The sequence below is a fragment of the Hyperolius riggenbachi genome, chromosome 9, assembly GCF_040937935.1.
Source record: "Hyperolius riggenbachi isolate aHypRig1 chromosome 9, aHypRig1.pri, whole genome shotgun sequence".
Taxonomy (NCBI): Eukaryota; Metazoa; Chordata; class Amphibia; order Anura; family Hyperoliidae; genus Hyperolius; species Hyperolius riggenbachi.
The window spans coordinates 175,954,537-175,980,817 of NC_090654.1; the positions used below are offsets into that span (position 1 = coordinate 175,954,537).

The 26,281-nt window shown below is 43.1% G+C and overlaps 1 protein-coding gene across 14 annotated transcripts in view; it reads left to right on the forward strand.

Moving 5' to 3' along the window:
- SLMAP (sarcolemma associated protein) overlaps positions 1 to 25,770 on the forward strand; it is a 238,908-nt gene extending 213,138 nt beyond the window's left edge. For 4 of the 14 annotated variants that reach the window (XM_068253715.1, XM_068253720.1, XM_068253719.1 and 1 more), the window contains 10 exons: positions 40 to 120; positions 514 to 603; positions 2,880 to 2,939; positions 4,346 to 4,471; positions 7,609 to 7,683; positions 8,315 to 8,635; positions 9,623 to 9,740; positions 11,857 to 12,058; positions 17,639 to 17,773; positions 25,469 to 25,770. In XM_068253715.1, the coding sequence (XP_068109816.1) occupies positions 40 to 120; positions 514 to 603; positions 2,880 to 2,939; positions 4,346 to 4,471; positions 7,609 to 7,683; positions 8,315 to 8,635; positions 9,623 to 9,740; positions 11,857 to 12,058; positions 17,639 to 17,773; positions 25,469 to 25,558 (1,298 nt within the window). In that variant the 3' untranslated portion in view covers positions 25,559 to 25,770. Of the gene's footprint in view, positions 1 to 39; positions 121 to 513; positions 604 to 2,879; positions 2,940 to 4,345; positions 4,472 to 7,608; positions 7,684 to 8,314; positions 8,636 to 9,622; positions 9,741 to 11,856; positions 12,059 to 17,638; positions 17,774 to 22,162; positions 22,253 to 25,468 lie in introns of all 14 variants that reach the window. The other 10 variants (XM_068253726.1, XM_068253727.1, XM_068253728.1 and 7 more) reach the window with 7 other exon arrangements.
- The last annotated feature ends 511 nt before the right edge of the window (positions 25,771 to 26,281 follow it).

Below are 26,281 nucleotides of genomic sequence, written 5' to 3' on the forward strand. Positions count from 1 at the left end.
AAAACTGAGTTTACTGTTTCTTATCTGTGGCTTTTGTAGGCAGTCCGGTAGACGTGAAAGATTCAGACTTATCAGATACACTCAGTCCTAGCAAGGATAAAAGCAGTGACGACACTACAGGTATAACTATATGTCAGTGGAATGGGCACACAGCTGTTGCGTTATGTGGTCTAGTTGTGGAAGCACATCTGGATGCAAGTCAATATTCTTTGTGTGTTATGTTGTCTGTGTAAACGTGTAAAGACAGATTGATGTTGCCAAATCAGCAAATCGTTATCATTATACAATCAAATGGTGTGATCGATCTGTAGACAAGATTTTCCGATTCTTTATTCAGATTTTTCCTGTGCCAAGAGCATGCTTAAATAGTAATCTTACATACTACTTTAATGTAGTACTTGCTTTATATTAGACACCAGAAACTGCTATACAAGATAATGCAATAAAAGGGTAGTTACTTTATTAAACGTCGGCAAATCTATCATGCACTGTTGACACTGCACTCTCTCCTAGATGCCTTTGTTCCTGCAGCAGCCCCCTGTATAGCAGACCAGGTTCTTTCTTTGCCCATACTGAATGGTGCTGGTGATGAGGGAAAGCTAGGTAAGATCGCCTTTTCAGCACCTTTATACACTTACCTAATCTGGCCGTCTCCCAGTCCTTGATTAAGGTAATTATGAAGCTTGTTCTATTTGCCAGATTGGCACTGGAGAGTGATTTCTCTCTAGATTTTCTTCACTTACTGCAGACCTTAAATGTGAGGTCAGAATCTGGCAAGCACTCTTAAGGTCCCCATTAAGAACTGGAAAAAGTTCCGCCGGGGGGGTACTCACCTCAGTAGGGAGAAGCCTCTGGACCCTATTGAGTATACCCCCATCCTCCTGTGTCCCACGTCGGTCTCGCTGCAGCCCCCGGAATGCACAGGCGACAAATCCGACAGCCTGTGCAATATTTACCTTTTCGGGCTCCAGCGGGGTCGCTGTTGCGGCTCTTCTGACGGAGATAGGAGAAAATAGCCGATCTTCCTCTGTCTGGTCCGCTCTACTGCACAGGCGCAGAGAACTTGCGCTTGCGTAGTAGAGAGGCCCGACGGAGATCAGGTATTTTCGCCTATCTACGTTGGAAGAGCCGATACTGTGCCTGCGCTGGAGCCAAAAGGTAAATGTTTTCATCTCCGCTGCTCCGGGAGGATTTTCTCCGCCGCCGTGGGACCGAGGAGGACGGGGGAAGCCTTAATAGGATCCAGAGGCTTCCCCCACCCAAGGTGAGTACCCCCCAGGGGAGTTTTTTTCATTACAGATTTTAAGAATCCAATTTCCTGACCGATCGACCACCCAGTCATATTGTTGCGATCAATTGGAAACTATCGTTTGGGCCCATCAACAGAGGGGAAAATAAGCAATCCAAGCAGTCTAAAAGAATCGTTCTTAAATTTGGATCCACGGAACGATCAGTAGAAGAATCCTTCATTGATCGGCACCATTAAAGCGGAATATAACCCTGCATTTCAACTTTGCTCTAAAACATTATTTACAGCATATTATATGCAACCAGCATTTTTTTTTTTACTAGACCAGCATTGGAAGGGTTAAACACAGAGGTTTAAAGTTCCGTGGAGAGATATGCAGAAGTTCAGATTGTTACATTTTATTTAGTTAAATGTATCTATTGAGAAATGTTACACACTCTTTGGCTGTCCTCCAGCTCCTTCTCAGTCAGAGAGAGTGAGTCACATTCAACACTTAGATACATTTATGTAAACAAAATGTATCTATGTCAGCTTCGGGTCTGCAGAAATCTCCAGGAACTTTAAAGCTCTGTGTAACCCTTCCAATGCTGGTCTAGTAAAAAAAAAATGCCGGTTGCAAATAATGTACTGTAAATAATGTTTTAGAGCAAAGTTGAAATGCAGGATTATATTCCGCTTTAATGGTATCCGCTTGATCGTATGGTTGACATCTCAGGAGATTTTGCTGTTAACCTCCTTGGTGGTAACCCCGTGTGTGACACGGGGTAAGCCGCCGGAGGGTGCCGCTCAGGCCCTGCTGGGCCGATTTACATAATTTTTTTTTGCTACACGCAGCTAGCACTTTGCTAGCTGCGTGTGCATAACTATCTCTGCCACTCAAAATTTTTCTTTTAAGTTCCCCTATACAAGAGAACATCAGTTAAATGTTTGGCCAAAGAGAAAGAAATGAAGAGATATAGATAACATAGATGTACTAGGAGAATAAAAAAAAAAAACAGGCGCGGCGGAAAGATGCAAACTTCTCAGAGTCCACAGTGTTGCAGCTACAGAGCCATGGGACACGGTGGATTTTACACCCCCCCCCCCTCTCGATCGATAGCAAAGCAAGTACCAATATTAGTTGAGTGTGAGGGAGGAGTACAGAGGCGGAAAGGAGTGGGGCGATGATTACCACTATAGCACTGATAGAGTTAATTCATTGGCTGAAGAAGACCCCTAGGTGGGCCCACTGGTCTTGTGGCAAAGAGATCCAGTTGCAGTTATACCATCTGTATCCTCTGTTGCTGGACTCGTAGTCCACAATTTTTTTTTTTCTTGCACTGGAAAACAACATTCGTGTTGGTGGCAACACCACCTGTTATCTGCATCACTTTAATATAATTTCCACGCCTCTTCTGCTTCTCATACCATTCAGTTTAGAGGCTCCATGGGAGCAGAGATGTCCGCATCATCTTGTGACAGAATTCATCTCGCTTTATTGCCTTTGTGGTTGCATGTCTGTTGTTCGTTTTTTTGGTTATATTTTTACTGTAAATTGGGGTATAATCTGGTGGAATAAGCCAATCTAACCTATAACTAATCTACCTGCAGGGAGTTTTGTACTGATTTTTTTTCTCTTTATTTACTGCAGACGGCCAAATGGATGAGCAGGAGCTGAATGAATCCCTAAATAAAGTTACCATATTAAAAGGTAAGCAATCTATGCTGGTAGTTTTTTTCTTTCAGGACATACCACAGAGACTGTGCTTCAAGTAAGCTGCCACTTCATTCAACAAAATAAAGGTCAACATGCAGGTATTGGTACTACGTACTATCAAGGCCTTGTTTACATTAATTCCAGCAGCCAGTGCCCAGATCATTGTAGATGAGTAATCTGACCAATTATGTCTTTCTGAAAATTGCTAGCCAATCAAAAACTGCACATTAAGGTAAAGGTCCCGCCTATTTTGCCATCAGTGTTTGCTGTGTCTGCTTAGCTGGTAATTTTCCTCAGACCTATAGCAGTCAACTAGTTTTCAGCACAGCAGAGCCTGCTGTTAGTTGTGCTTTAACATGTTTGCATTTTACTTTTTATATCATCTGTGTTTTACAGTGACTGGGTGAAATGTAAAAACAAACTTGTTTATCACTAGTTGAGCAGAAAATTCCTCTTATGAGCAATTTTTATTAAATTCCACCCTTAAAGCAGTAGGATCAGCCATACTATTCCAGGGAAAAAACACATATATAAGTAGATACATACTTGATCTACTTACATAACACATGTATTGTACTGTCCACGTTTTGATTTCAGTGAATGTTATATGGTAAATGACGAGAATTCTGTTCCTGGTGGGGGCCATGTCTTTTGCCCACAATAAAGGCTAACTCGTGATGTCATTTCTGCCCTTTACTTTTTTTTCTTGTCTCCTCCAATCGCTGAGTCACCTCAGCCTTGCTTGTAAACACAAGTGAGTAGGGGATCAGGTTTCAGATAAGCAGCAGGCAGGGAAATAAAGGGAAGAGGAGGAATGTATTATAGATAAAAAGAACCCCCAGCATGCAATTCTTTGGCACCGACTACTAAAGAGCCAGTGCTCCTGAAGTGTATGATAACTCCAAATCATAACAGCAGAAAAAGTTTTGAATACAGGATTAACATCTTTATCACTTAATACACTCAGACCAGTTGCTGTTGAAATTTGATTTTTATGGTGACGATACCGCTTTAAAGCATTGAACGCCTCATTTTGAATATATAATTAACCTTCCCCTAAGGGAGTTTCATAATTGATGCAAGCTTTTGTGGGGGGCAGCGTTTATTTTTATTTATTTTTTTACCTTTCGGCTGTTTACAATGAATAACCACACCCACTTTTAAAGACCATGCATCTTGCAAAATAAAATCCTCACGTTCCTCGCTAATGCAGGGGATCCTTGAGTTCCTACAGGGTAAAAAGGTTGAGTAAGGCTGTTCTAAAGTATGTGAATACGTTAAATGTTTTGCTTTTGAGGAAGATAGATTCCTTTTTGCCGTTTTTGATGTATAAATGAATGGCTAGTGTTTTAATTGTGGGTTTTTGTAAGCATCATAGAATAATATTGTTTTCCTGTCAGATGAGCTTCATCATGTACAATCCGGCACCAACGACACAAAACAAGAGATCCAACAGCTGCGGAAAGAACTAGCTGAGGCCCAGGATCTTGCCAAAACTAGCCGACAGAAATGCTTAGAACTTCAAGGTGAGTTCTGGAGTCCTGGAACCTTTTTATGATTCTGTACTCATAGAAATAATAAATTTGTTTTTCCCTTTAGACCACCTCCAAGTTGCATAAGCACCATCTCACAATTACTTACATGTTTGTGTTGGACTTGAGGTGGAATTGCTGTAAATCCTTCGGCATTTTATGAATGCAGTGTTAGCTAATCCACTATGGTCATTGATCTATTAAAAGAAAGTCACTGGTGTTTTGTAATTTTGACAATTCGCTATGATCCATCCTGGCAATAATCTGTTGTCTGTAGTTGCAGTGTGCGGGTGGAGTTTAGATCTTGGTTGAAAAAAAATGGATGTAATGGAGTTTTTACTACTAGGACCCATGTTGCCCACTTAATGATATGTGTATTGCTCTTTGTAGTGTGGAGGATCAACAGAAAAAGTTGCATATGATGACCATTATGTCATGTCATTTGTGTAGATAAGAAGGATGGTAATAGGGTGCTCAGACAAATTACAGGTGAAAAAGTTTAATTCAATATGTTGCAAATACAAAGTTAAAAATAGGCCATGTTCAGGGTAGAAAGCAGTGATTCACCAACAGCCAGTAGTGCCACCTGCCTGGCTTACAGCCCAAGAAGCTAAACCGCCTCTAAAAACAACCCTGAGCGACTTCACTTGGCAGAAAGGTGCACTTAAATACTCTATGAAACGCCCCCACACATGACTTACTCAGCACACATGCACATTGCAGCCAGTGCTGGGGAATGAATAGTGGCTGTGTGGCAAAGTTGCTAAACAACTGTGTTCATATAGGACCTCGGCGAGTGTCAGCCAGGAGGATAGAGCACGTCCTCTTGAATCTTGCAGGACACTTTCAGAAGGCAAGAATAGTTTGCTCTCGTCATCCACAGTATTTTGATTAATGCCTTAGCAACACACATTTCTATTGGAGTGGTCAGTTGGCGTCCACCTCGCTAGCCTGGATACAGCATCCAAGTCTTGGCTTCTTATGGTATAAGCCAGTAAATGAACCTCGTGTGTGTTACACTTAGTGATCCAGAGCAGATGTGCGTGCACACACAGCGGCAGACCATGTGCATCTATGCATCTGCCTATTCAGTCTAAGACCAACCATTGAGTAGTATCACTATTACTCCAGGGCTTTCTCAAGAATTGTTGGCCTTTCTGGATTCTTTATTATATATCATTGGCTTTTCAGCACACCCTTTTCACAGCCCGGTATTTTATATTAAAAGGTAACTTTGTTGTTCTTTGAATAAGAAAAATAACATTAAGGTAGGTCCCGCATCTGCAGGGGAATAGACTGCATGACAGAGTCCTAGAGTTCTTGGCAGGAGAGTAGACCCATAAATACAATGTCACAGGTTCTATCCCTGTGCCACACTACCCCAGTGGTACAGTCTCTGGCTGGGTTTTGGATTATTTTATGCTTACAATATAGTGGCTAGTGTGGTGCACTCAGGTTGAGTTATATCAGCTGAGGCTACCCGGCCAAACGCTGCTTCTCTACAGATCCAATAGAACAACCACTTTTGTCTGCATTGAACAAGCCAAACACATAAAGATAGACATGCGCTAGTCAAAAACGGCCCAATCTGGCAATCCATCATCGACCACTCCATGACTGAAATCAGTTGCAAAATAGTGGTAGTCAATGAGATGTAATCATTCCAAGTTGATGCAGAATTATGTAATTTTTTTTTGTAGATGTATGCAGAGTGAAAATGCTCTAATTAAATCCTACCCCTGCAGGTTTCGGTCGATCCCTTTTCAAGCTACATATATTTTTATATTATTTACATAATCCTGTATCAGCTCGGAATTATGTGCATCTCATCTACTCATCCATATTGAATAGTAGTGACTTGCACCTGATTCTTACTAGGTTCCAGCAGGAATGCAAACAGAAATCAGTTGAATCCCTAATGTTGTTCTGCTTGATGCAATAGAATGCAATGCATTCTTGAAATTTCCAACTTTACTAATCCCTCTTATGATCACTTAGCTACCCAAAATTGATCAGAATTTGATTGATTGGGCAAGTTGAGAGCAACAGATGTGATCAAATCAACCAGCAAAGACTGATGTGTGTACGGCCAGCCTAAAAATGGTGCCCTTGATTCAGCACAGGAGCCAGAGAAAAAAAACGGAGATACTATCTAGGTTGGAGGCTGAATAGTCATAGGACACTCTATTACTTACAACTTCATTACTAATTGTAAAGCCAAAAAAGCCGGTTTTGCCTGCTTTGAATCCCAAATGAAAACACATGTTCATTGTAAACTATAGACTAAACTGCAGACTTTTTGGGGTACTAAATTTCAAAATGTAAATTTTTTCTGTACTTTCCTGCAGATACAAGATTCCTGCACTGGTTAGTGTCATGTTCAGAAAGTGTGCTTTTGAAATCCCACTTCATGTGAACTAAAAGTCTGCAGCAGGCTGTGCTAGCGCAGTGATTGATACAGGCTGTTGCCCATCTCCTATGCATAAAACTGAATATAAATAATGTGGGCAGTGATGTGCAGCTAAAGAAACAAATGTGCAAACAATTTCCATGCTTCACGCTCTCTCACTGACCTTCGCCACTATCTTTAGCCACTTGTTCTTTACTGCAATGCTGGGAAATGGAGTGTGGATTTTATTGTTCTTACTTTGGGTGTCACTTTAATTGGTCACAACTTATTGACCCACTCACAAGCTGTAGCCATAAGGGGCAGAAAGCAAGCTGTATTATAGATCCAAGCTCATTGGACCATGATAAAGGGAATCTGAGGTTTGAGGCATATGGAGGCTGCAATATTTATTTCCTTTTAAACAATATCAGTTGCCTGGCTGTCCTATTGACGTGTGTGTGTGTGTGTGTGTGTGTGTGTGTGTGTGTGTGTGTGTGTGTGTGTGTGTGTGTGTGTGTGTGTGTGTGTCTAGTCAAATTTCAGTCAGAGCAGCATATCTGCATGCTAGATCATGGTCTATGGCTAAAAGTATTATAGGCACAGCAGGACAACCAGGAAATCTGCATTGTTTAAAAGGAAATAAGTATATCAGCCACCATATCACTCTCACCTCAAGCTCCTTTTAAAGGTATTTTGGCTTCAATTTTGCTTCTACACACTGTTGATTTTCATGTGTTTGTAGCACTCCTAGAAGAAGAGAGAAAGTCCAGCAGAAAACAAGCTGAAGAGTCTACCAAGCAGATCCAGACCCTCCAAGGTATCAACTTTGCTAGATAATCTATCCTCCACCATTCAATTTTCATAAATGATCAGAACATTTTTTAGCAAATCAATGATCTAACTCCTATACTTGGGACTTAGCTTCTGTGGAGTTGAGATCTTCAGAGAACATAACTTATCCTACAACTTAGACCCAAAAATATTGAACTTCCCACAGAATGTGTGCATAAAACAGGAAATTCATAACTGTAAGCCTACTGGCAAACAAACCTCGTAATGTTTTGATATGAAACTGATGAAGATTGCAATCTTTTACCAACAGTCAGTCCTGGTACTCCTGAGAGAGAAAAGATTACAAAATTGTGGTTGAATTGTTTTTGTGCTTATTGCTTTAGTCACCCAGTGCGATACAAATAGGAACAATTGCTGCATATAGTTCTGCAACTGTTGATTCTGGTTCCTCTAGGATAGTGAAGACTTGTAAGCCTAATCTGGGTCAGATTCAGTAACATGTAATCTTCATCTTCAATGGGTAAAGGGCCATACAGATTGTAGACTTGTGATTTTTAAACCGTTTAAAACTTGCCTTTATATATTTTTTTTGTTAGTACTCGTGTTGTGGCAGAAGGTAGTACATATAATAATGGCCCTTGTTTCTCTTAATTCAGCCCAGTTGCTCAGGTTGCAAGAAGAGATTGAAATTCTGCGTGAAGAAAAAGAGAATGACATCTCTAGTACCCGGGAAGAGCTGCTGAATGCCCAGGAGGAGATTGCCATCCTGAAACATGTCTCTGAACAGGTGGCTAATGAGAGAGAAGGTGACATAGCCGAGCTTCAGGGAGAGCTGCAGGAAGTGCGCTTTGAGTTGGAGCATTGGAAGAAAACAGCTTCTCAGTATGAAAAGGAAATTGTCAGTCTGCAGGCCAGTTTCCAGGTCCAGTGCAAGGATCGGGAGGACCAACAGAAAAACGAGTCAGAGAGGTGTCGAGGTTAGTACAACCTCTGAGGAATGTGTACACGCCTATGAATGCTGATGCTCCTCATCTGTGAGATTTTGTAGTCAAAAGTACATAGAAGGCAAACTAGACAAATGTTTTTATTAAAGTTTTAATAGCAAATTTCAGCTGATGAAGCCAGCTTCTAGCAATTTCATAGGTCAGTTCATATTGCGCCTTATTCATATTTGTTAGTACTTCAAACCACAAACCAATAAATAATTACCAATGCTACAGCTTATTTGAATCTGATCCTTGTGATTCTGTCTCAAATATGTAATTGATTATTTTATTCCATGCACAGTGCTGTGCATTGTTATGTTAGTGCTTTACAAAGCCAGGATGATGATATAGAAAATACACAAAATAATCAGTAATAACCATTAAAGTTGCAAATTAGATATTTGATTTAGAATAACACTTCCACTGACTGTTGAAATGCAGGAAAACAATGCACTTGAGTTACTGAGTAGTTCTGTGCAGGGTTTCACTGAAATTGCCAGATTTTAGGTCCGTCAGCGAGGGAGACTCAATTAGGTAACATAGTTTATACTTAGTTGAGGATGTGGAACAACCACCACTGGTTAATCTTCACCTGATTATTAATAATGATACTACATATTTGCTATTGTTAAACTACAGGAAAAATTCCCATATCCTGATGTCTGTTTACCATTTTAACTCAATATGTTGGACTTCAAATATGACCCTGTGGAGGATAACGGTTTAGCTAGGTCTAAACTATTGATGGGAGGAACAACAAGCTACATAAGTTAAAGATCAACAAACATCCATCCAAGATGTCACATGTAGCACCTGCCAGATGTGACCATGATTGAATTGGGCATGAATGTCAATATGAAAGCTATAGTAGAAATGTATCTACTTTGTTTCCAGTGCTCCTGTCATCAGGGTGGATGGGAAATAGAATAAGATTTGGTTCATACCGGTGACAAATATCTATTACTTCCTCTTTTGTAGCTGAACTGGAGGAGCTCAGACGAAGTGTCTCCTCTCTGGAGGCAGAGTGTCAGTCGCTGCAGAAGGAGAACACAGTGCTGAGTGGGGAATGCAGTAAGATCGAACACGAGCTTCTAAGGTAAGGTTTATAATCCGTGCTCTGATACATTTTCTTAGTAGTTAGCCTGAATGGATGGGCAGTTGTGGTAGTTGTACAGTGTACATTTTTGTAATTAGTTGTATGACTGCAAAATAAAATTGGAAAAGGTATTCCTGCTTAAACGATTTACCAGTGCACTATGTGCGCATTATTCTGCACATTTCTCTGTGGCTACACACACAAAAGATTGCCTACTTTTACATCAGCTTTAAAATATATCAGAGCCAAAACTCAGGTCAAAAATCACATACCTTATTTTTCAGCGTCCCCCATGGGTGCCATTTTGTCCCAATCTGTCCCCATGTGTGCCCTTCTGTCCCCATGTGTCCGCTTCTGTCCCGAAGGGGACGTGGAGGGGGATAATACAGGGAGTCCCCGACGTTGCGGTGGGTCTGTGGTTTCTATTGGCGGGCGTCATGGCCATTTCTACGGCTGTGCGGCCCGTGCCGCTGCCCTGAGCGCAGAGGGAGGGGGGGGGGCGCTGTGATGGAGGGGGGAGCGGAAGCCGCGGGGAGGGCAGCCCGACCTCTCCCTCCCTCTCCCCGGGCTGCCCTCTATGCTCCCCCCTCGGACTGCGCAAGAGTTAGCGCGCAGGGAACCGCTGCTATACACAGTTACTCACCTCCCTGGCTCCGACCGCTGCTCCCGCCCTGCTGGTCTCCTCTCTGCATAGCCGCTGATACACACGCTGCTTCCTGTTTAACTTATGTAACCTGTACTGGGGGGCAGCTACTTATGTAACCTGTACTGGGGGGCAGCTACTTATGTAACCTGTACTGGGGGGCAGCTACTTTTGTAACCTGTACTGGGGGGCAGCTACTTTTGTAACCTGTACTGGGGGGCAGCTACTTATGTAACCTGTACTGGGGGGCAGCTACTTATGTAACCTGTACTGGGGGGCAGCTACCTATGTAACCTGTACTGGGGGGCAGCTACCTATGTAACCTGTACTGGGGGGCAGCTACCTATGCAACCTGTACTGGGGGGCAGCTACCTATGCAACCTGTACTGGGGGGCAGCTACCTATCTAACCTGTACTGGGGGGCAGCTACCTATCTAACCTGTACTGGGGGGCAGCTACCTATCTAACCTGTACTTGGGGGCAGCTACCTATCTAACCTGTATTGGGGGCACTTACTTATCTAACCTGTATTGGGGGCACCTACCTACCTAGCTAGCTTATACAGGTGGCAACTATACTGGCTACCTATATTGGAGGCACCTACCTAGCTAACCTGTACTGGGGGCACCTACCTATCTAACTTATACCGGGGGTTGCCTGCCTATCTAACATATACTGGGGGCAACTATACTGGCTATCTATACTGGAGGCACCTACCTGGCTAACCTATACTGGGGGCAACTTTACTGGCTCACCTATGCCTTGCCACCTATACTCGGGGGGGGGGGGGGGGGGGGAACCTATACCGGGGTACCTATTCCTGGCTACCTATACTGGGGGGACCTAAACTGAGTGCAACTAGACCTAGCTAACCTATACTCCGGGCACCTATACCTGGCTTCGGGGGGGGGGGGTGCACTTTTTACACCCTCGCCCTGGGTGCATTTTAGCCTAGAAACTGCACTGGTGGGCGTTCATAAGTCGGGTATTTCCTGTATTTAAGATGCAGTGACTTGCTCTCCCCATTTTGGGGGGAGAAAATGTGTGTTTTATATGACAACTATGGTACTTTTCTAAGGATAGAGAAGCCTCTGGATCCTTTTGGGGCTTTCCACGAAGTACCCCAGTCCCCCATTGCCACTCTTGGACCCCAAACATTTCCAGAAAGGGCTTGTTGTAAATCTGATTTGGGTTGTGATGCTCTTCAAGCACTAGCGCTGTTGGACTGCGCCAGTGCCAGAAGATGAGCCCCAATACTCCATAAGTGCCCGGGCAGAGGCAGAAGACCAGAGGACAGCATGGGAAGCCTCTGGAGAATCCAGAGGCTTCTCTCGCCTTAGATAAGTAGGTGATTTTTCATCCAAGCTTCGGCTCAGGTTTGCTTTATTATTTGGATGTCTAGTTGTCTCTGATGTATTTTTTCTTGGTTTATGAATATCATATTGAAATAGCTGCATTGTTTTCCTTTCCAAGCCAACCATTGCCTGTGTGTACACTTTGTAGTTCTCAGAAGCAGTCCCGAGACCTGTCAAGTGACCTGAGTGTGCTGGAGGTCAGCCGCAAGGAGCTGGAAAGCCAGGTGGGCTCACTAAAAGAGCAGAATGAGCGTGAGGCGGTCAACCTAAAAACTCAACTGAAAGAAGCAGAGAAACGTGTGCAAAGCATTCAGCTAGAGGTGAGCTGGGGCACTGATGAACTAATCTCATAGTTCAAAAGCCATCTTAAAGGCAACTGAGCACCTGTAACTGAAAATATGTAAAATGAAGCTCCTGATAAGTGAGGTTTGTAATAGTGTGATAAGGGGGTGGCGTGGTAGTCATTACTTACCTAGGGAGTGCTGTTCCTCTGGTTCCCGTCCGTATGGGATCCATCATCTTTCCCTGGAGATACTACCGCTATGCTGCAATTCAATTTTCTGGTGAAGTTGTGCAGCCACTGCAATATATGCTGGGAGCCGGAACAGATACAGCAGACTCAGAAGAGGTCAGGCATGATTTTCATGTATGCGTTACCATCTTTTGCGCCCCAACAACTTAAGTCCTTCAGTTAAGTGCTTTTAGAGATCTAGCTAGCACACTTTAGGCATAGACCCAGAGTTCCTGTTAGCAGAATGCTTTATTCATCTCATAGAAGAACTTAGCTGGTAGGATTGCCAAAGGTATGCGAAGGGTGAAGGAGATAACTTTGAAGGAAACTCTGTCTTTTGGGTAAAGCAAAAGAGAATGAAAAAACAAATTCCTTTTTTTCACCTTACCTTTTCTACTGTCTACTTCTAATCCTGGTTGAAGAGGGAAAAAAAAGAATTGATTTGTTTGTTCATTCCCTCTTGCTTCACCCAAAAGACAGTTGTTTCCTTCAAAGTTATCTCCTCCAACCTTTGCATGCCTTTGGCAATCCTACCAGCTAAATTCTGCTAATCTGTACCTCTGGGTCTATGTCTGAAGTGTGTTGGCTAGATCTCTGGGAGCAGCTCAGCTGATGGACCTTAGTTATTGGGGAGCAAAGTTGGTAAGGCATACATGAAAATCATGCCTGACTTCTTCTGGTCTTCTCTGAGTCCATCTGTTCCGGCTTCACCTGATACTATTAGGCCCATTTCACATTAGCATTTTTTTCCGGAACGTTTACTGTACAAATGGAACGGATGTGAAAGGATCCAATGTTAACTTATGGATCCATTCACATGCGTCCGTTGGGACAGATACGTTGCGTACGTTCCGGTCCCCGGACCTAAAAATTGCTGCAGGCCTAATTTTCCGGACCGTTCTTCTTAGCACTAGTGAAGAAACTGACCATTCCACAGGGGATGGGGGCATGTGCCGATGTGAATCTAGCGAGGGGAGGGTGCAGCAGGTGGGTGGGTGGGTGAGGGAGGGTTTATACATACCTAATCTTCCATAGCAGCCGGCGGTAGAGGCTTCCGTCGTCTTCCGCGTCATGTGACTAGTCACATGATGCTCTGTGTATTCACAGCGGAAGAAGAGGCAGTCTCTACCGCCGGCTGCTACGGAAAATTAGGTATGTATTGCTAAATGAAAACAGATCCGGTCAATCATTGATCAGATCCGTTTTCACTATGTGAACCGCGCCACGGACTGAGCCATCCGGATCTGGTGAAGCGGAGAAAAAACTGTCAGTCCCATAGCTAATTATAAACTTTCAGGCAGGGAAAAAAAGAAAAGGAGCACAGCATAAGTGTCTGTATGCTTGCCACTGTACATACACATGTCTAATTCATCATGTCACATGCCATCTCTGGTACACTTTAACCTGCATTTTGTCTTTGTCCACAAGCACTGGGGAGTACCCAGCCAAGCTTGAAGTCCACACTAGTATCCAGATATCGTGACAGAAGTATTTGGAGAAAGGGGAGGGGGGGGGGGGTCATAGCACTCTTGCGTGTCCAGTGCCCCTCCCATAACCTTAAAAATCTTTGTAGTCTTTACTGGTCAGTGATCAGACATTGGCCTCAATTCACTAAGCTTATTTCCTGTCTTTAATAATGTTTCTAGAGTTGTTACCATGGTGATAAGGCATGTAGTATTCAGGAAACATTTTACCTCAGGCAAACCTAAAGTTAACTCTTCTGTCTTTAAGTTAACTCTCCGATCCTTAAAATAACTCTAGAGTTAAAGACAGGCTGTTAACTGTGTGTGAAAATAACTACAGAGGAGGTAAATTAACTACAGAGGAGGTAAATTGACTACAGAGGAGGTAACGTAAGGAATGAAGAGATAAGATAACTCTCTTACTGTGTGGAGGTAAGTTTTCTCTTGCCTTATTATCTCCAGCATGATCTTAGTGAATTGAGGCCAATGGCCTCAATTCACTAAGATCATGTCATGCTGGAGATAATAAGGCAAGAGAAAACTTACCACCACACAGTAAGAGAGTTATCTTCTCTCTTCATTCCTTACGTTACCTCCTCTGTAGTTAATTTACCTCCTCTGTAGTTATTTTCACACGCAGTTAATTAACAGCCTGTCTTTAACTCTAGAGTTATTTTAAGCATTTTTACTAGGGGTGGGACGGCGAATCCACGAATCCCTCGAATATTGAGAAATATTCGAGATTCGTGGATTCGAATCCCGACGCAATTTCCCCCTAAACGAATCTGCCGAATCCCGCTGCATCCCCGCACCACCGCCGATCCCCCGCTCGTCCTATTCCGACCCCCCCCCCGCGCCTCCTCCGCTCGCCGCTTGTATAGATGTGAGCATTGGCTCACCTAACACCTGCCCTGGATTCCCTACCTGCCGCCAGCGCAGAGCCGCAGACCTCTTGCTTCCGCCTCTGTTCCCCCTAGTGATCCGCTTTTGCATCGCGTCATCACTGAAGCGCCGGGCGGTTACTAGAGGGAACAGAGGAGGAAACGAGGTCTGCGGCTCTGCGCTGGCGGCAGGTAGGGAATCCAGGGCAGGTGTTAAGTGAGCCAATGCTCACATCTATGCATGGGGCGAGCAGAGGAGTCGGAAGAGGACGAGCGGGGGATCGGAAGAGGACGAGCGGGGGATGCAGCGGGATTCGGCCCTGGATCCCCTTAGGTGAGCCGATGCTTTTTTTTTCTTTGTAGGGGGTGAGCAGAGGAGACGCACAGAGGGAGGGGTACCCTAGCTAGCTATACTCAAGGCGCCTATACCTAACTCGCTACACTGAATGCGCCTATACCTAACTAGCTACACTGAATGCCCCTATACCTAACTAGCTACACTGAGGGTACCTAGACCTAACTAGCTATACTGAGGGTCCCTATACCTAACTAGCTATACTGAGGGTCCCTATACCTAACTAGCTATACTGAATGCCCCTATACCTAACTAGCTATACTGAATGCCCCTATACCTAACTAGCTATACTGAATGCCCCTATACCTAACTAGCTATACTGAATGCCCCTATTCCTAACTAGCTATACTGAATGCCCCTATACCTAACTAGCTATACTGAATGCCCCTATACCTAACTAGCTATACCGAGGGTCCCTATACCTAACTAGCTACACTGAATGCCCCTATACCGAACTAGCTATACTGAGGGTCCCTATACCTAACTAGCTACACTGAATGCCATTATACCTAACTAGCTATACTGAGGGTCCCTATACCTAACTAGCTATACTGAAGGCCCCTATACCTAGCTATACTGAAGGCCCCTATACCTAGCTATACTGAAGACCCCTATACCTAGCTAGCTATACTGAGGTCCCATATATCCATACTGAATCCCCTTATACCTAGCTATACTGAATGCCCTTTTACCTAACTAGCTATACTGAGGGCCCCTATACCTAACTAGCTATACTGAATGCCCCTATACCTAACTAGCTATACTGAATGCCCCTATACCTAACTAGCTATACTGAGGGCCCCTATACCTAACTAGCTATACTGAATGCCCTTATACCTAGCTATACTGAATGCCCCTATACCTAACTAGCTATACGGAGGGCCCCTATACCTAGCTAGCTATACTGAATGCCCCTATACCTAGCTATACTGAATGCCCCTATACCTAGCTATACTGAATGCCCCTATACCTAGCTATACTGAAGGCCCCTATACCTAGCTATACTGAAGGCCCCTATACCTAGCTAGCTATACTGAAGGCACCTATGCCTAGCTAGCTATACTGAAGGCATCTATACCTAGCTAGCTATACTGAAGGCATCTATACCTAGCTAGCTATACTGAAGGCACCTATACCTAGCTAGCTATACTGAAGGCACCTATGCCTAGCTAGCTATACTGAAGGCACCTATGCCTAGCTAGCTATACTGAAGGCACCTATGCCTAGCTAGCTATACTGAAGGCACCTATGCCTAGCTAGCTATACTGAAGGCACCAATGCCTAGCTAGCTATACTGAAGGCACCTATGCCTAGCTAGCTATACTGAAGGCACCTATGCCTAGCTAGCTATACTAAAGGCACCTTTACCTAGCTAGCTATACTGAAGGCACCTTTACCTAGCTACCTATAGTGTGAGCACCTAGCCTGCCTACCTATACTGTGGGCAACCATTCCACGGAACGCAGGATTCGTTAGATTCGGGATTCGAAAGGTTCGAGATATTCGAGAACCTTTTTAGATTCGTATTCGTATTCGAAGAAATTGTGGATTCGTCCCATCCCTAATGTTTACGCATTCCCGCTGGTGCAGGAACATTAACGCATACAAATGTACCAGCGGGAATGCATAAAAATGTACGCAATGCGACCCGCTAGGCCTGAGCGATAAATCGTTTTTTGATCGAAATCGCGATCACGGAAACGACGATTCCGTGACCGCCATAAGCCAAGATTTTTACCCCCCACCCCCCCCCCCCCTCCGCAAGCCAGTCCAGCAGTCCCCTCTGCCGCTCTGTGCAGCGGCAGTTTGCGGTGGCTCAGCACCATTACGTACACTTTCTTCCCCAACTTCCTCCTACTGTGCAGTCAATCAGCGGAGCGGGCGGCAGACTCCGCCCATTCCCCGCCCGCTCTCACACTCGTGCGTCATACTCCTCCCAACATCTCCCAACATTAGCTGGGCAGGCGGCAGACTCCGCCCATTCCCCGACCGCTCTCACACTTGTGCGGCATACTCCTCCTCCCAACATCTCCCAACATTAGCTGGGCGGGCGACAGACTCCGCCCGCACAGCTGTCAATCACGGACTGTTGCGAATGGCTCCGCCCACCCTGCAGGCTCTCACTCGTGAGGCATACTCATCCTCGCAACATCTCCCAACGTTAGCTGGGCGGGCGGCAGACTCCGCCCGCACAGCTGTCAATCACGGAGTTAGGAATAGCAGACTCCGCCCACCTTGCAGGCCCTCGCACTCTGTCCCGGCGGCTCAATATTTCCAGCACCTTCCCATCATAAGCCGGGCAAGTGGCAGGCTGGCTTGATTTGAAGAAAATCGTGAATCAAATCGAAATCGCAATTTCTGACAGAAATCGTGCGATTCAACCTTTTTTAAAATCGTTCAGGCCTACGGCCCGCCGACCCCGAGGTCGGCAAAAACAAAACTAGCTGGCATAGGGGGACGGGAGCAGCAGTGAGTGACTACGAGGGCACAGGATGGTTGCATGGGGCTGGTAGAAGCCCCAGGTAAGTGAAACTTATTTTTTTTTTTTTTTGCCTGACTATTCCTTTAACATTAATAAAAGTTACAAACGTGAATTTAGACTCGCTTCAGAGTCTCTTTAAGCATGTGTGTCAGGCATTTATGATGCGTTTGTGCACTGGGTGTTTTATTTTTCCTTTTTATTCTTGTAGTATGAGAGCACACAGTCTAAGCTATCTGAGATAAAGGTGTCATTTGAAACGACCGAAAAAGAAAAGCAAACAATCGTGGAGGAGCTCAAGCAATGTAAAGAAAACCTGAAGCTGCTGCAGGAGAAGGGGAATAATGTAAGTAGATCTCCTTCTATGGTATGAGTAGGCGATATATACCCAACATCTTTACCCTGAGCCTGTGCACATATCAGACTCCATCTGCTCCTGTCTGTCACATGTAGGAGCCAGTGTAGACCATGAGGTAACTTGTGGTATGCTGAACAGTGTTACTTCATTTAATATGCCCATCATGCTTCAGTTTTTTGTGGTCTTGTGCATCACGCAATGAACTTGGCATTCTTTCAGTAATGTTAAATATTTTTGTTCTCTCATCACAGCTTGTTATAGGCTGGCTCCCAAATTTGTATACACAAGATGCCGGTAACAGTCAGTAAACCAGCTCTGTTTATTAACATTCTAATTCAGAAGGCTCTGTTACATGCAGCCATCAGGTACTTAGTGCAGCTGGTTTTATATACCATATGCTAATGCCACATACAGATCGTAGCCAGATACAAAGCCATTTAGTATGAGGTCAACCATCGTAGACTAAGGGGTCAGCTTGGGAGTGAACGTGAAGAATTTTGGAAGCATAAAATTGGCACCTGCGTCCTTGGTTTAAATTCATAGTGCTTAAATTCAGACTAAGTGCCTTTGGATACTGTAGTAATGTGCAGTAGAGACACCAGGAATGTAGTGACAGAAGACACTGCAGCCGTCTGCCTGTGTCTGCATTTAAGCCGGTGTACTGAAAGTTTCAAATGGAGGACTTGTCACTTTCATTAATAAGGCTTGTTTTGTCTTCATATGGTCCTATATGTCCTTATGCAGTCTGAAAAATCTATCTCATTGATGTCGTTTTGGTCACAGTAAGCCAAACACATCAGATAATAGTAGTCTACAACTGATAAAATGACTTCAAATCAGTATAGGCCCAAATTGCATGGTCTTTTTTTGAGCAACTTTTAGCCATCTCTACAGATCAGTAGACGATCAGGATTTGCTGTCACAGTTCTGGATGCCTTTGCATTCACTGGAAAAATTGGTGACTGCAGTTTCAGTATTTAGTGACTGGCTGCAGATGTTTTTTGGGGAGGGAGAGCACACTGTGTCACAGAGATTGGGAAATGTTCCTTGTATAGCCTAGAGCAGATGCCTGTAGTGTTGACTTGCTAGTTGTGCATTTGTTACCATTGTCAATACTTTCGGGTAATAAGAACTTGTGTACTGTTTTGTGCACGTCGGTTAAATTGCACTAAATGTAGTTTGCAATGCATGTGACTCCACCTGTGCCTGGTATGTCTTGTGCTTGGTGAAGATAAAAAAAACACGGAACAGAACAAACTATTGCTCACAGTGCACAGCTACCACACCCAGAAGACCCACATTAATGTACATATCCTTATATGCCAGTTGACTACTCAGTTATAGAATATACATTTTAGGCAGTTATCTTGCAGTATTGGCCCTCCTCTCTGTTTCCAAAAAAGCCAATAAATGTGTTAAGCATACATTTATCAACTTTTATATTAACTTATTTTAGCTTTTTTTTTTACACAGAGTAATGTATCAGTATGCAGGTTTCAAGAACTGTTTAGAATTTTAAGTGGGCAAGTCAGCTTAAAGAAACTGGACCACACTAACAATATTGCCAGAATCTGGTGATCTGGTAATACCCTTATGTTTAGGTGTCAGTTCTCAGACTGCTTTCTCTGCTTCCAAGGAACCCATGTGCACTTTGTCCATGGAGGGCTCAGCTTTCCTGTTTTCAATTTGAATAAAGTTCTATAACTAATGCACAGCACACTGTGTGTAATTGAAGACTTTCCTGTCTATGATCCTTGCCCTTCTTCCACCAACTATTTACCATTGAGAGCTTTAGTGACTGATAATTCCAGGAATGTGATGTAAAAGTTGTTTACTACCAGTTACCAAGGCTGGTAAGGGCATGACATATGTGACAGTTGGGCAAGCCATGGCTTATTTACACAGTGCAACAAGGGATCCACCAGTGCACAGAAATTGGTTGGTGGATATTTGTGACTAGTTATGGCCACCACAAGATACGTGCCCACTGGCAGTGTTGAGTTTGGTCCCACTTTAGGATTTTACATGTCCACTATAAACAGGGCTGGAAAAATTTAGGAACCAGTAGCCAGTGCTTCCTAAAAAGCCCTCTTTGTCAGTCTCAAATTGGACTGGCTGCTGGTTCATTCTTTGAATTTGTCCACTTCTGACTGTACTTGCTACCCATAAATCATAAGGTTGCCGTTTTATGAGCTGGGCCAATATTTCTCTATGGTCAGATGACATCATCAGTGCACCAGAATATGTGAGCAAAGTTATTAATGAGACTATTCAGTGAAAATTAAACATGCTATGGTGGTTCTTGTAATAAAAAGTTATACAATAATTACTTGCTGGGTCTTTGTCTTTGAACTACCTGAGCCCCATGTGCATGGGCTTCTAGAGCATAGCCCCACTCCCTTGCAGAAGCATGCTATGGCACTGTCACTATCCGAGATATACAGTAAGTGCCACGGAAGTCCTATGGCACATCACTGCAATGGGATGGGGCTACACACAGGAAGCCAAGTATTTTATATAGAGGATCCATTGAATTTTTAATTTTCACTGAGTAGTCTCTTTAAAGGATGCATCTAAGAATTAAAAAAATAAATAAAATTTACTCGGGACTTCTTCCAGCCCCTAGAAGCCTATGTGTCCCTCACTGCAGCTCCGCTCCATGCCAGTGTCTCCTCCGTTGCAGCTGTCCAGGTCCACGGCCTCTGCCCATGCGCAAGTGCATGGCCGCGCTGCTCTCGGTCGCACTCCCATGTTCGGAACTGCACTTGTGCAGCACGCTCCCAGCCACGGGAGCGCAGGCTGGCGCTGCGCAGAGGTAGCAGTCCTGGCTGTGCCAGCAGCTGCTACAAAGGGGACCCCGGGAGATAAGCTTGGAGAAAAGCTGCGGTGATGGACATCTGACTGAAATGATCATGAAGTGAAATGACCAGTATGCTCTATAGCCGTCACTTTTCTGAGTCTAAAATCTCACAATCAAGATATGGGTATAAATGTTATGGCATTTCTTGCAGTTCTTTAGGTTCCAACTGATCCCTTTATAGCTATGGAAGCTGGATCTATGGATCTATCGTGTTTTACTGGCACAAAGGGAACATTTACTGTGTGCTTAACTGACAATAACTATTGCCTTAGATTCCAAAATACAATCTGTTAAATCCTAACTAACCAATAGAAAGATCAACAATAAACATCTAACACAATATACACACAAAAATGCCACTGAAACAATGTTATTTTAATGTGTCACTCAGGTTCACAAAACCAAGTAGTTCGTTTATTTGCTTAGTATGACCGCATACTTATATAGTTAGTGAGGAACTTCTCAGGTGGCCTCCAGCATTAATATTGAAACTAAATCTTGCTGGACACAGTAAAAGCATTGGCACCCAGGAAAATTTCCCACACTGGTAACTCATTCTGTAGCAGCAAGAGGGATATTGCTTTATCCCTATCCTACCCACTACTGCTGGCCTGGTGACAGGCCAACATTTTTAGTTACACCAATGCCATTAGGTGATCCCTCGCTACCATTTGTGTTGATGGTGAAGATTGACTTCCTCTAGTAAGGAGTTTTAAACCTGGAGCTACCGGCATCCCATCATTGCCAGCAATTTTGTCACATTATAGAACTGCCCCACACTCATACCTTCGAGGGGCGGATGTACAATATCAGATGCATGGCAGAATCAGCCAATCCATAAATGAGGTGGAGAAGGCCAGCACTTCCAGAAACGGCAGGAAGGGTGTCATGGCCCATCAGAAACCTCGAGCTGCCAGGGACCCCAGACCTGTTTATTACGTCAACACAGTGAGGCTTATAGATTAAATACAATTAATGACTTTAACTAGTGTTTTGGCTCTCAACAAAACATCACTGCAGCCACTAATATGATGATGACAGGCACTTAGGTAGCTCACTGTTGGGTATCCCTCACTAGCTACAGTACTCCTTTGGCCAAGGCCCTATAGGTAATCAAAAACAAAGTAGTGGTCAGAAGATCAAACATAAAGCTGCTGGTTTCCAATTGGATTATAAAGAGTGATGTTGTACATTGTTTAGGCAATGTATAAGCACATTTGAATCTTTAGATGGGGATGAATGCTTATCAGACATGTCCGTTAAAATATGGTAACTTCAGCTAGAGACTAGTGTTAACTATTTATATTTTATGAGCTGAAAAAAAATCAATGCCCATAACATTTAAGGCAATGCATTTCACCTTGTTAAAAATATTGTGTTAGATGTTCTAGAACTATGATTTCCCTTGTGTAAGTGACAGTTGATTGAAAGCTGCCTCTTTAGCAGCAAAATCACATTCTCAAGCTCTGTTTTGATTAAGCACCAAAGTGATTTCTAATATCCCTTCCCTTCTTCAGCCTTCCGCATTACTACCCGTCCCAGCTGTATACTTTGGCGTAGTCGTGGCTATCCTGTATTGGTGTTACGGCCTGTTTTGGTAGAGAAAGGTACACGCTGCTCTTGTCTGTCCTTCACTTTCCACCTACATGTCCCATCCTTGTAACACTAACGCATGGTCAGGTAACAGGACAGGCTGTCCACTGCCAGAAAGACCGGAGCTTACTAATCATCTAACATCTGTCTGTCTTTTCCTGTGTATGCTAAATGCTGACTTCTCTTCCAGTTACTGTCTGAGTGTGTGCGAGAGGCCTGCACGGCGGGAAAAGGAGTGTTCAGAAAGGCGCCACTGTTCTCTTTAGTAGACAAAACAAGGCTTGATCAAAATGCTATCTAAAAAAGAAACATCAGGCATAAACGATGACACTTGCTGGTTTTCTTAGCGCAAAGATTTTTTAATTTGAACGTTTGTCTATATCTTAGCTGGCTTGGTTGGGAACCTTGATGCGTGAGACCATCTTGTAACTACAGATTAGCCATCTTTGAGTATGGCCATAGCAAGTTGTGACCTGACCACAGTTCTCATTTATCACAAGCTTACAAAAAAAGTTTCTTTAAATTGACTCCTGCAAACCTGTAGTATTGAAGTGCAGATCAGCCCAGGTTCTCCTCTGGTGACTACCTAGCAGAGAGACAGATCGTGCAAAATCTCATTCAATCAGTCAAAGATTACACATAAAAAACCTCTATTTCCCTATTCTATGTAGATGTAGCATAAAAGTGTTTTGACCATTATTAGACGTTGAAGGAGACCTGTAGTGAGAGTAATATTAATGCTCTCTTTTCCCTAGCCATAAAGGTGGCCCCTTACTATACAACTTTTTAAATATCTTTTCAATTCAAGAATTGCAATACATTTTTCTGATTGATTGCAACATTTCAAAAATCTGACCAATGTATGACACACGTTACATTTTTCCCCAATTTTGAAAAAATGATTGAAAACTCAGATGGCTTGGGTCTGTACATTAAATAATTGACAATCTACCACGCACCCTTCAATTTTCATATAATTTGATCCGAAAAATCTAACACTCCCGATCTACTTTTATCAAATAAAAACTGGAAATTTGATCAGATTTCTCGAATGAAAAAAAAAAAAAGCTTTCAATTTTTAGGGACATCCGATTGTATTTATCAAATTGGTGTAAAATTGTATCTTTTAATTTGTATGGTGTGTGGCTCCTTTAAGGTTTGGTTCACACAAACCAGATCTTCAAAAGCTAACTGGAGTGGACAAGGCAGTATCCGCTCCGGTGGTTTGACTTGGTGCGTGTGGAGTCTGGAGGCAGATGCGTTCCACCATTGGCTTCTATGGGAAACACTTCCGCTTGTTTGGAAAAATCGTGTAGGTCAAGACTTTGCATACTGCTGACTGCAATGGACCAATCGCGATCTGTCATGTGTGAACATTGGATCCACTGTGATCTGTCATGTGTTAACAGATCCGTTGATATCTGTGTTTTGGAGCAAGCAAAATGGACCAAAAAAAGTCAGTTTTTGCTTTGTAGTGTGAATTAAACCTAACTACTTCAACAGTCCCTGATTCGTAGACCTGCAACAAGCATGCAGCCAGTGGAGTCACACTTGACTCAGAACGCCTTAAAGGGGCACTATGGCGAAAAATTGTAAAATTTAAAATATGTGCAAACATATACAAATAAGAAGTAGTCCAAAACATGACACTTCTGTCAGATTTCTATTACCTACTGTAAGTGACAGCAACATAGAAGAAAAGTAATTTATGGCTCATTTTACTCATAAGAAGTACATTTTTTTTTTTCAATGTTTGCATATATTTTAAATTTTACAGTTTTTCGCCATAGTGCCCCTTTAACTGCAGTCTCATTATTGACCTACATGAATCAATCAACACAATCAGTAAGGGATAATAGTCAGTCCAATAGCATTTTCAGAAAGCCGCCTCCCTATCCTACTTGACTACATGATTATTTTAAAGCCCAACAAACCCAAAACGAAGCAAAGAAATTTCAATAAATTAATATACACCTTCTGCAAAAGCAAAATGTTGGACAGAATACCAGTTTTTGGACGCATTTGCTTTAATAGTCTTCTTCCCATCCCCTCTGAATTCAGTCGGTAGGTGGGTCAGACAGGTATGACTATTTGACACCCCAAGTAGTAGGTAAGAATAGATGCCAGACTAAATAAACTGGCATATAAGCAAAAACTATAGCAAGGCAAAGTCATAAGCCTGTATAGATAGTTGCACAGATGTAGGCAAGCAGAGCTACACTATAGATTTTGAATATGAACAAAGGTAATACTTATTACGCTAATCAGCATGATTAATGGAAAAAGATATCTGCAGCTTATATGCCATTGTCTTTATTTGCATTTACTGCGCACTATTCTCCAAACATGAAGCTGATAAACAGATGTAGCAGTAAAAAGCCTTTACCAGTGGTCCTATGACAGTGGAATCTGGGCATCTCAACCTGCACCAAAGAAGTGGTCTGTTATAATGATCTGGCTGCCTTTCTCAACACTCACCTTTGTAATCTGCTCTTCAGTATAATACCTGATGACGGCAATACTTCCTCCTTTCCAGAGATGGTGTAGTGAACATTTTGTGCATTTACAATGTATAAAATAAGGATTGTGTGTTTATTTGCATGGGGAGCTGTTTGTATTAGCATCTGTCAATACAAACGTGTTTATAATGTGGATGAAAATGTCTTTCTTTACAGGTAAAATGTTTTCCCAGTAATTGTCATGTAAAAAGATGGGAAGAGTAAATTAACCCATAGAAGGCACACACTATAATTAAGACTCTGTGTTGCATCATTCTGAATAAAATGATGTAAAAAAAATCAGTTTTTTAAAAATCTTTTCCCCATCTCCCTCCTACTCCTGTTTGATGGCCTGTGTTAGTGAATCTGTGCGTGTCTCTTCCTATCTTGCTTTCTTTATCTCTCTTGCTAATCTACCTCTCTATTGCAATATTTTTAAATAGCCTTATTTCTAGATCTCTGTCAGATTAGTATCTCACTTCCTTTCTGGTTTATATACGGTACATCTTTCATGCTCCCATCTCTCTTCCCTCTCCCCCCCCCCCCCCCTTCCCCCTTCTCCATTCCATTCCCTTCCCTTTTCTCCTTTAGCATTTTAGTGCACAGCTCTCAATACTGCAAGGGTGACTCACAAACCTTAATACTTTGCACACTATATCTCTCGTCTAGTCTTTTCACTGCAAGCACTCTTCCATACCTAATTATGTATTATCTGCTTCTTGCTCCTTACAGAATACGTGGCCTTGGATGACTGTGATGGCGGCGTTTGTAGCCGTGACCGCAGTGATACTGTATCCCAGTCTCAGCAGAGGCTCACCATGAGTTGTGCTCATCAAAGCCATGAACCGTCCTCCATCGAAGCCAGCATCGCTCACGTTTGGAGAACACACACAAAAAAGGAAAAAAAATGGATCCTTACTCTTCCTTTTTTACCTCTTAAAAACACATAAGAGAACAGCAGTAGGGCCATTGCTTTAACCTGTAATATATGTACTAGTCCAACAGGGGATTAAACATGATTTTATCCTGCTGTAGGAGAGACTTTGGTTGCAATCTTTCATGTACTTGTCCAGTCTACTTTGGTGGTATCGGAGATACTGTTAATGGCCTCCAGCAGGCTTCTTGGTACCAAATTATTTATGATGTTTTGGGTTTGTGGCTGTTTTACTCCTGAATCTTGTAAAGATCATATAACCTTTGCCATAAGAAACACAGACATACACATCCAGGTATAGCAGTGAGGAGCCAATGGAAAGTCCCCACTGTCACACGTGTCGCTGAGCTGTCCGGAACAGGCTCCATTTTTAGAGAACCTACATGCTGTACACTAATTTTAATTTGTATTGAGTTCTCAGCCTACACACCTCTGTGTTTGTAATATTGTCAGCTTTTGTTTTGTATCCATGGGATTTTTGGCACAGTGATGATCCTAATGTTTTATTGTCCACTTTAATGCATTGCTTTTCAGAAGTGCTTAGCTGAAGATTTCCTACTGCATCAACCAACCCAGGGTTTTGGAAGGGCCCACAGTGTCTTTAAAGACCT